The following is a 10,924-nucleotide window of genomic DNA, read 5'->3' as shown; positions in this document are numbered from 1 at the left end:
TTTTATTTTTTGTTATATGAAGTGGAAAATGAAAATCGAATCATTTTTATAATTTCGCTCATCCCTTTTTGACCATGAAAAAGAAAAACGCCTTGTATTTCAATTTTAATGTTTATATTCTAAAACGAAAATCAAATAACCACTAGTTTTTTGTTTTTTAATACCCGTTTCTGAAAGGAAAATCGAATGGCCAAAAGATACACGGACCCATCAACCAGTTCTGTTGTTGAGTACACCAGTGGCTTCTTTCCCCTCAGGACATTCCAAATGGTTGTAAGCTCTCTGGTCTTTGTGTTGATTACACCTTTTAACTATAAATGAAGTCTGCAAAGGCAAAACTCAAAGCTGAAACTGAGAGCAGACATTCAGCACTATTTATTGGTTGAATAATCAATGTACATATCTGGGGAAAAAAAACATACCTGTCAGTCACATGTTCCAATAATTGTGCTCACTTGAAAAATGGTCGGGTTAAAACAAAAGATGCTATCGTCTAAGATTTATTTATCTATTTTCTATCAGATCTAGATGTAAATCCATGGAAATGGATGCTGACATACTGAACTCTTGTCACATATTTATCTCTTGGTGTCGAACCCAAATGTTTTCAGTGGACAGCAAAACTAAATGAATTGGCCTTGCTGTTCCAATAGTTTTGGAGGAGAATGTAGCTGGGAGACGCATAGAGTGCTGAGAGAGAAGTGTTCCCACCTCAGTGGTAATGAGCAGAATGCTCATCATGGGAACTGTAGTTTTGTTTTTTGTTTTTTTTTCCACAGTTTTTCACTTCAATGACCAGATGAAACAAAAACTCGGCCCCCTGCCCAACAATAGAAGTATTTGCGGTCATACCTTGGTCATTGACCCCTCTGTCAGAAGATGGAACTAAATAATTTGGTATTCTACAATAATTTAACATAATATAATACAAATATAAGATCCGTGTATATTAGCAGAGTTTGATATTTACGATAATTCGAGGAAGTCACTGAAGGCAGCCTGGGTTCATGTGAGTCACAGTCGCTGTTGACAGTGAGCATCCGGACACCCTGAGCCACAAGTGGATGACATTTCGTAGTGTTTCTCGTCTCTGTAATAGCTGTAAGATAAGAACTTCCAGCTCCGCGGCTTTCGGTACTGATGAAGTCATGAAGAGACCCCCGAGGCGGTCTCAGTGACGCTGAGCTCACCGCTCTGGAGACTCGGTTAAATTATCGTGCTGGTGCTGGATCACACTGCACGTCAACGTCAACGTTGGATACGTAAAGGTAAAGTCAGTTACATATTTCAATTTTCTGGGCGCCAACTGAATCCTCATTGCAACAAGTGTCGACGTTTTTCAAGGACGTGTTTGGCTGTACGTCAACGTTACTTACACTAAGCTCGACTGTTTACTCATGGTGTCTTAGGCCCCGAGCCATGCCTCGGTCCACAGTGGAGCTGTGAATCCGCCATAACGTCGCATCGAGGCAGGGACACGGAGGCTGAGTCCCTGTAGCATTCACAGCCGGGTTTACCTCTTATGTGAAGCGTAAGTTAACAGTAGTCCGTAATAACTGTACATTCTAATGTTTGTCATGCCGCCTGTAACATACAGATATTTGGACGGGATACGTTAAGGTTATGTATATATTGATATTCCGTACACATCTAACGCTAGTCAACAGTATTAATGACATTAGCCTGTTGATTAACTCTTGGCGTTGCATGGTGGCGTAAGCAGATGTGATGTCAGCTGTATAGCTAGCTAGCTGTGCTATGCTGTGCTGCTAACCATCAACATTTCTGCTAACACTGCCCCTGAAATGAAACAACACAAGGTTATGTTGACTTACCTCCCTTGATTTGGGTGTGGTGTGCATTTAGGTGACAGCAAGTTATATCAGTGTGAGAGCTGTAAATAAGGTTTGTCATGCAAAGCCAAATGTGTGTTAAGTGGAGCTGAACTCTCGTCTTCATATCTGACAATATGGTGTTCGTTTATAATCACACACCATCCACATATGTATGGACCAGCCAACCTCATGCTCAATGTATCTTGTCCCTCTAGCTTCCTTGGAGCTGGGTTAATATCCCCTCACATGCCACCCCCATCCAGTGCTCCTTTTGCTCACAACACTGTTCCAATGTGTCTCTTCCTCCAGGCCTGTGTTACAGACATGCATCCACCATCTCGACAGGATTATGTATCTATAAGCTTTGCTGGACAAGGAAGTGGAGTATACAATAACAGTAAGCAATGGCGGAGGCAGTCCTGCTGGAGGGTAAGTGACTGAGTTGCTTGTAAAGGCCCCCACATTACATACTGCTCACCAAGTATCATTGTTCAAGCTGATGTTAATGTGTTATTCCATCTATTAAACAAAGAGGTGAAATGATGATTTATCCTTTGACTTAAAGTTGAAGAGAAGTGGCATAGCATAGTTGTCTTTGAAATTCTGTTTGTTTGGTGTTGGTGGTGCCGCTCCAGACACTCTTGCAAACCTGAACATAAATCAGGCATTATTAATTTGTGTATTTAGGTTTCCATTATTCATGTGAGCTACTTTGGCTTTGATTTAAAAAAAAATGATTATAATACAAATCAGAAATTCATCCTTCTTCATTGGAGGTGATCTTATACTTTATTTCATAGATGTTACCATTACTGCTTTTCAGACAGAAAGTGGCCATGAGCAGCAATGTGATGTATAATAACCTAGTTCTAGTATACAGTGTGGTATCAGCAGAACATAGTTTTCACTGGTTTCAAGGGGAGCGGTATCTGTTAGAAACTAGACCTCACCTTATCAATATATACAGCAGCACTAAATATACTGACCCCCTGCTTTGTAGCAGCACTAAACTTGAGTGACAGGACTGGCCACCGGCTTGCTGATCTAGATCAGTGGTTTTTAAAGTGGGGGCCTCAGAAAATTCGGAAGATAAGAAAAAAATGCAAAAAATGTTTTATTATTTTTTTTGATAACCATTACATACAACATGTAAACTGCTGTGTTCGCCGGATTCTCAGTTTCAGCTGCAAGTTAGGCATGACTACATCATAATCTGTGTAGACCTGGCAGTTGTTATCAAGCTTCTCTGCTCCTCAAGCTAGCGTGTAGCTAGCTAGTGCAAAATGGACAGGTTTTTGACAACAAATAGGCCAAAGGAGCAGACCAACAGCCCTGCCTTGGAGGACTCTGTTGCAAAAAACCTAAGAACTCATGGCAACTAAAATCCCAAAATATGAGGCAGCATACAGCCATACCGAAATGCATCCACTGTCTGGAGACCATCTCAAACAAGTGTTTAGATGTCCGTTAATTAATTTCTTATGCTAAACAAATGTAATAATTATTGAATAGTGAATAAAAGTAAGAAAATACATTCTAAAAGTTGATGTTTCTTTACATGTTTTGTGGCATTGTCTGTGGGTTTGGGGGTCCCTGGCCAGAAACTAATTCTGTTTGGGGGGCCTTGGCATGGAAAAGTTTGGGAACCCCTGATCTAGATAAAGCCTACACAGTTCGAACCATAGAAATGATTCAGATACTGGTTGGATGCTGATGTAATTTTCAATCTCTCTCCCCTGTGCCTACAGAAATGGAAACAACTGTCCAGGCTGCAACGAAGCCTCATCCTCTTCATCCTCGTCCTCCTGTTTATTTGTGGAATTGCTTCTTATCCTTCTATTACTGAACACCTTAGCGGTAAGGCTCTTGCACATTAAATGTCTAATTTGATATCCCATCAATCTGAGCCACTAGCATGCTATCTGAACCTCTTTGGAGCCGGAGTTGTTTAAGTTTGTAAATTTGTCATAGATGCAGTAAAGACTCTTAACAATATTAATGATTAAGTTACCCTAGCCTACCACCCTTTAGCTGTGTTATTGCATTACTTTTATACTTTCATACTGAATCTGCTCGTGTGTGCGTTCAGGCCTTACAGAAGAGGAGCAAAATACAGAGAGTAACAGCGACTTGCGGCCAATCATCCCACATGTGCTGCCTGAGCCTGTGAAACAGGCCCAACCACCACTGCCCGAACTAACCTCACAGGTTGTTATATCTCTGCTTTTGTCCTTTGAGGGGTAGCTCAGGGTTTCTAAAGAGACTAGAGTGATTACATCTTAATTCTTCTGACCCAGCGACAGCAATGGATGGAGGCATAATGTTGTTGGGTTGTCTGTCTGTCTGTCCCATTCTTGTGAACACCAAATCACAGAAATCCCCTGAGGGAATTTCTTCAAATTTGCTACAAATGTCCACTATGACTAAAGCATGAACTGATTAGAATCTGGTGGCCAAATGCCAGCAGTCAAGGCTGCTGTGACCCCTGAAAACATTTTAACTAAATTATAACTCAAGAATTCATACCATATTTATGAAAAAACACATTGACATACAAATGTCTCACATGATAAATTGATGAAGTTATGTCATTTGATATTTTTAAAAGTCAGAGGTTAAAAACAGTACAAAGCCCTGCTGCCTACTGGCGTTGCACGTTGTAAGTCACTAAAAATACAAAAAAACCCTACTAAATTTCATGTGATTATAAAAGTATTGAGAGAACTATATTGCACATGTTGGAGTTGGTGTTCAAATGGGTTCAGAATTGCAGTTACGCCATAGGATAATAATGCTGACCATAACCCTTTTGGCATCAAGATAGTTGGGTTGATACCCAGTGTTGATACACTGGACTATGGATATGAACTGTCTTGCTGAGCTGACTTCCCCTTCAATGAAGACTACGCACTCATGCTGATGGCTAGTTCCTCAGGCACTCTAACAATAAAATAAGATTAACTATTATAGTACCTAACAACTTAACACTATAGTGGTTCAATAAACATCAAATACAGTATATTAATTCAAAAGCACATAACTAAATGGCCAACTCCCCATACAGGGAATGGTTTGGTTTCATGTGTCCATGTTTTGAGGTGTTTGCCTCATCGATTCCTCTCTGAAAGAGTGAGGGTGAATAGAGTTATGTTTTTTGTTTGGTGTAGCTTTGAAAAAATACTTCAAAAGGTTAGAAGGTTCTTTCAGAATTCCAAGCAATATTGCTGATGTAGCTTAAATCTCCCGAGCTGGATTGATATTGAATCAGATCTTTGGCAAGTTCAAAATGTGTATATTACTTTTAATATAGATCTGCATTTCCCCCTTAATGACCCTTACATAAACTGAGGATTTTGATGGTTAAAGTGTCTTCTCTTTGTCATCATTTGTCACAGAGGAAGTTATCCAATAAGAGAGGACCTCCTTTCCTTCAGAATCGTCTTCAGAAGAAAGAAAATGTTTCAAATACGGTGGTTGAGGACAAACCAGCTGATAATAAGAAAGAAGGGGAGGAACCGGGGGTCATCAAGTGAGATTTGGAGTGTGATCAAAGTAAAAGTATATTTTTGGTTGTATGAATATTTGTATTATTTATTAATTGTCTGGCGACTTTCAGCTGGCGAGGGGTGGTGATCGACACTGACCAGGCCACGGAAGGCATGAAGGATGAGGAAAACAATGAAGATTCACTTCCCAATCAAAAAGCCAAACCATCTAAAGAGTCTGGTATCTGCTGTTTTATTTTCCAGTTCATGTGTGGTTTATGAGTTAATAGTTCTCATTCAACACTTTTGAAAAAATAAAAAAAACTGTCTTTTGAGTGTGACAATCAAATCTTTGTAAATTGACTAAGTGGAGTCGCTTGTTTCTGAATCACTTTGAAGACTTTGATGTGATAATTAACTGGCGTCTTGTGTGGATTGTGTGTTCCAGCAATTAACTGGCTGGAGGCGGTGCGGGAAGCTTTCAGACATGCATGGAAGGGTTATAAAGACTTTGCTTGGGGCCACGATGAGCTCAGGCCCCTCTCCAAGTCCTACAGCGAGTGGTTTGGCCTAGGTTTGACGCTCATCGATGCCCTGGATACAATGTGGATCATGGGGCTTAAAGAAGGTAGATTGACCTTTTGTGTCTTCAACTTTGAACTTCAACCTCTTAAAACAGTCTTTGATTAAAAAGTAGGCAACTTGCAGCAGATGACAGCAGCAGTCATATCAAGTGTCACAGTAAAACAATTGGCAAAATGTATCAACTTTTTCAAAAAAGCCTCTCAAACCACTCCTAAAATATAAATCACCTCTCCATCATGGATCATTATGTTTTAGGATGTAATATGCCGTTATTCCACCAGCACTCACCAGAGTGGGCAGTTGTGATGAATCACGACTCGGTTGTTGTGACCAGCCTGTAACAAGTACCCGTCTCCCCCTAAAATTTATATTCATTTCATGTCTGTGCAGGAAACCTGAGAGAAAGATGTTGGACTTGAAAACTCAGTGTGTTCAGCTCTCCGTACTTTGTTTAGCTTCTAACAGAACCTCTTTAGTTTCTCTCATCCGGTTTGTTCTTTCAAACAACGTTTCCTGTAATGATGCTTCACAATAAAAGATTTAGAATTACTCAATAACGGGGGGCTTTTATTGAGAATAAGTCATAGTAGCTAACATGAAATGAAGATTGGAACAGTGAACACAAAAGAGATTATAAAAACATTTCATCACAATTAGCTCAGTTTACATTTGATTTGATTTTAAACCAGTTACATTTATGAAATCATTTCCAATTATATTAGTTCATTCATAAATGATTCTGTATTTATTCTCAAAATATTCTATTGCAGAATTTGAAGAAGCTAAGGCGTGGGTTGCTACGGAGCTCACATTCAACAAGAATGTAGATGTCAATCTGTTTGAAAGCACCATTCGCATCCTTGGAGGCCTGCTGAGTACCTACCATCTGACGGGAGACACCCTGTTTCTAGACAAAGCTGTGAGTCAATGACCCCCATTGCTATGTGAAACAACAACTACCTGCACGCTAGCAACCTACATGCTGAAAATGGCAAGTTAATGTAACTTGTTAATGTGCTTGTAATGTAATCTGCTCGCTAATGGCACGAATATCAACAAGCTAGTTCAGGCCCCAAAACTCACAAAACTCTACACACAAGTCACATCTGATTAAAAATGTTATGATTCAACATAATTGGGTGTGGGTGTGGCCAGGGCACTCCATAGCGCCCCCTAGTGACGGGTCGTTTGGCACGTAGGCTCAAACTCATGATTACTTTAATTTGATACCACAACTGCCCTCCGGTGCTGCACAACAGCTCAGTAGCGCCTCCTAGTGGCTTTTCCCATTTCGTACGTACAGAAAAATTCCTAAACAAGCCAAAGTTTGCACATTCATCACGAGTCTTGAACATTGATATCTGCTAGGGTCTGGGCATTTTCAGTGACAAGATGGCCTCACAGCGCCCCCTGGAAGATTTCAAGCTTGAAGCCCCGCCACCTACAAGATTTTAAACATGAAACCCTGGCCACCTACATGCACATACATTCACGACATTTGATGTGCATATGTGTCATGACCAGAGGCACAAAAAACCCTGTTGGACCCATACCCTCAGTCCAACAGGAAGTCTGCCGTTTTGATTCACAGTTGAGATTCTGCTGCCAACTGCCACCATTTTCCTGCCTTGTACTTTAACGAACTCCTCCTACAGCTTTAACACCACAGACTTCACATTCTGTCAGTATCATCCTAAGACCTTGAACATGAAAAGTTATCAAAATCTTTTGCCTCTGTTATCCCTGGTGGGCGTGGCAGCATGGCCGATTTCTTTGCTTCTCCCTAAAGCAGGAAGTCCTTATAATTCCAACGTACACTTTCCCATCTACACCAAATTGGTCAAACATGTAGAGGGTTTCGCCCTGAATACGTCTATGCATCAATACTGTGTCATATCCATATCCACCCAATGGACACAGGAAGTCAACCTCATATCAATCAATCTGACTTTATTTATATAGCACTTTCATACAAATAACATGTAGCACAAAGTGCTTTACACAATAAGTGCAAACCAAACAAAGCAGAAGTAAAACCAAAACACACACACACACTTTCTCCACACATAACACATGCATACATTTTTGAAATTTTGAAAACATGCAGACATCTACATGCGTGCCCTCCGACAGCGCCACAGCCCGACGTACGTGGGCGGCGAAGGCCCGATCACTGCTGCTTGCAGCTTTAATTGCTTTTACCTTCACTTGTGCTGGGATTTAGCCATTTTATTGCCACGCCCACCTCCCCATGTGCAAATCAAGTTTTCCCCCCCAACACTATTTTAAAGGGGCACTATGGCCACATCCTGGGTTCAATGCCGCCGAGAATTCTTGTGATTGGTTTGAAGACATGCAAACAAGCTAGAATGTTTTTCCCTCTATTTTACAATGACAGTTGTGCAGCCAGACCTTTCTCCAGTGCTGACACAACATTGTTCAAGACTACCATGGCCCCACTGCACGGCATTTCTTCAGCCGTATGCTTGGATAGATATGGCTGAATAGCCAAATTAGACAAAACATTAGGGCTCGGCGATATGTCCTAAAAATTTAATCTCCGATTTTTTCACAACAAACTCGATTTACGATTTTAATCGATTTTTTTTCCTTCTCAAGAACAAACTTCAAATTACAAAGAAATTATTAAAAGCATTGCGTTTATTTTTTTGCTATGATTTTAAACAAATTGCCATTGTAAACAGTGCAGCTTCAAACTCACTTGAAACAATATATAAAAGTGCATCCTTTTGAAAAGACTGTGTCCCTTTTTGATAAAATGCATTTGTAAACATATTTAACATGTCAGATTGCTTGCTATTATAAGAACAGTAACAGGTATAACAGGTAATACCAGGTTTCCATATTGGTATTGATAAAGTGTGAACATAACTTTCATTAAATACTTTATTTTGCAAAAGGTGCCTTTGTTTACAAAAAAGTATTTTATATCCCTGAAGATATGTAAACTAAATTAAACATCTGCATGCATTGCATAGTAAACATGACATGTTGGTAGATGTTCAGGACATGAGGTGGGTGTTTGCTGTCTGTTTTACACATTTTTGACCAGGAAGACGAGCCTGTCTGCTTCCTCTGGTTTGAGTCAGGACCGGTTGCGGCTTTGTTGCACAAACCTGGGGTCGAACATTTTCAGCATGTGGATGAACCTCCAGCTTCTCCACTGCATATACGAGCAGCACGTCTTTAGCGATATGCAACGGTACTGCATCCGTAATAGCTGTCCACCGGGCCGCTTTCTTGTTATACGGGACACAATTATTAAATGATTCCGCTAATGTTGGCTGCTTTTTAGCGGGTGTTTGTGGGCTGCTGCGGTTTTCTTGTAGTGAACAACAAGTGTCCCACTGTGATCCAGGCGTCTATTTGAGATGCTGAAATAAATGGGTTGGTCCGCTGCCTTTAGTTGCAACAGCCTTTAAACAAACTTTGCAGCGAGCGGTGGTTTGTTCGAGGTCCGACGCTACAGAACCAAACTACTAACGAAACAGTGACTTTTTAGGAACGAACTCTTGGCTCGCTGCATGTTGTGTTTGTTTCTCTGTGGAAAGTCAATGCAAGGAGGGCGGAGCAGTTGCAGATTCCTGCATGTAATCTGCGTTCTTCCTCTGCAGAAAGACATCGGCTCTAGGCTGATGCCAGCCTTCAACACCCCATCAAAGATCCCCTACTCTGATGTGAACATCGGGAAAGGCACAGCCCACCCACCTCGCTGGACCTCAGACAGCACTGTGGCAGAGGTTACAAGCATCCAGCTGGAGTTCAGAGAGCTCACCCGCCTCACCCAGGAACCACAGTACCAGGTAACTGACCAAGTGATAAGACCTGTCTGATGTCACAAAGGCTCATTTCTTGTCTAAAATAACATTATGGCACTTCTAAACAGCACTGACAGATACCAATTCTCATCTACAGGAGCTGTTTTAAAACTTGGTTTGCAGAATGAGCTCGGCAGTTCTAAAGATTGTTATTACTCAGTTTTCTCAAGTAATTATTTCAGTCTTAGTTAACTTGTTAACTTGAAAGCAAAACCTAGGCTGCTTAAATGACACTGAAACTGACAAAGTACCAATGAGTGTGACTAAGCTGAACAAGACAAATCTTTAGAAAGTTAATGCTTTTAAAATAATAAGCTTTCCTCTGGCTACCCTCTAGCTAAGGATTTTTTTGCTCCCTTTACGGTAAGACTCAAGGAGTAGCTTAATTGTCTGGCCATTGTTTTATCCATCTATTGGTTTTGTGTGACCTTTCGGTGTATCATTAGCATTAAAAACAACCACACTGAGCTGTGTGTCTGGCTATAGACGATGCAAGCTTTTTCTAGTTTGATTCTGTATGTATTGATACTTACTGGATTTGTTATCAGCTGCTACTTTTGTTGCCTTGCAGCAGCCATTGTCAACTCTTCCATCGGACTGTGGCTAGCTGTCAACTAAAGGAATATAAATTCGTGGGTCACAAGAGATGGGCCACATTCGAAGCCCCAAGAAGTCTTGTTAACATGGTATGTGACTTAGTCCACAGAGCTGGGGCATAATCCTTACAAGCAAGTTTAAAAAAAAACAAAAAACAGTCTGTTAGCATGAGAATGTATTTGAGATGCTGTATGGCCAGTCTTGGTCTCTGGAACAGTCAAAACACAATCTTAAATGAGCAGCACCTAGTCATGTTTCGTCTAATAATTGCAGCCTGCAGGAAATTAGGATTGCGTAATGATAATATGTAATTGTTATTGAAGCTGCAGTAGGTAAGATTATAGAGACCAGCAAGATGGATTTGAAAATGTTCAACTGAAAAAAAAAGCTATTTATGTGCCTGCCTTGAAAACCACTCCCCCGAAACACATGAACCCGGACTTCCCTGAAGGTGGCGGTTCATGATAGTTGTCCCCATAATAGCCTATATTATTGCACATAACACATGACTTAATTCAACAATATAATTGAATTGCATTGAATTTACAAGATCTGGTCTCCCCTTCAAATAATTGGTTTGGTC

At 40.6% G+C, this 10,924-nt stretch overlaps 1 protein-coding gene across 2 annotated transcripts in view; it reads left to right on the top strand.

Annotated features, from left to right (window-relative positions):
* Positions 1–975: 975 nt before the first annotated feature.
* man1b1b (mannosidase, alpha, class 1B, member 1b) overlaps positions 976–10,924 on the top strand; it is a 41,838-nt gene continuing 31,889 nt past the window's right edge. Inside the window, exons 1-10 of one of the 2 annotated variants that reach the window (XM_030416129.1) lie at positions 976–1,268; positions 1,410–1,531; positions 2,145–2,264; positions 3,584–3,692; positions 3,925–4,043; positions 5,231–5,364; positions 5,452–5,561; positions 5,769–5,948; positions 6,676–6,824; positions 9,541–9,729. In XM_030416129.1, coding sequence (XP_030271989.1) covers positions 2,160–2,264; positions 3,584–3,692; positions 3,925–4,043; positions 5,231–5,364; positions 5,452–5,561; positions 5,769–5,948; positions 6,676–6,824; positions 9,541–9,729 — 1,095 coding nt within the window. In that variant the 5' untranslated portion in view covers positions 976–1,268; positions 1,410–1,531; positions 2,145–2,159. The remainder of the gene's footprint in view (positions 1,269–1,409; positions 1,532–2,144; positions 2,265–3,583; positions 3,693–3,924; positions 4,044–5,230; positions 5,365–5,451; positions 5,562–5,768; positions 5,949–6,675; positions 6,825–9,540; positions 9,730–10,924) is intronic. The other variant, XM_030416130.1, reaches the window with a different exon arrangement.

This window comes from Sparus aurata, chromosome 5 (assembly GCF_900880675.1).
Source record: "Sparus aurata chromosome 5, fSpaAur1.1, whole genome shotgun sequence".
NCBI lineage: Eukaryota > Metazoa > Chordata > Actinopteri > Spariformes > Sparidae > Sparus > Sparus aurata.
The sequence above is the reverse complement of the archived record's forward strand: the minus strand, read 5'-3'. Positions and strand labels throughout refer to the sequence as shown.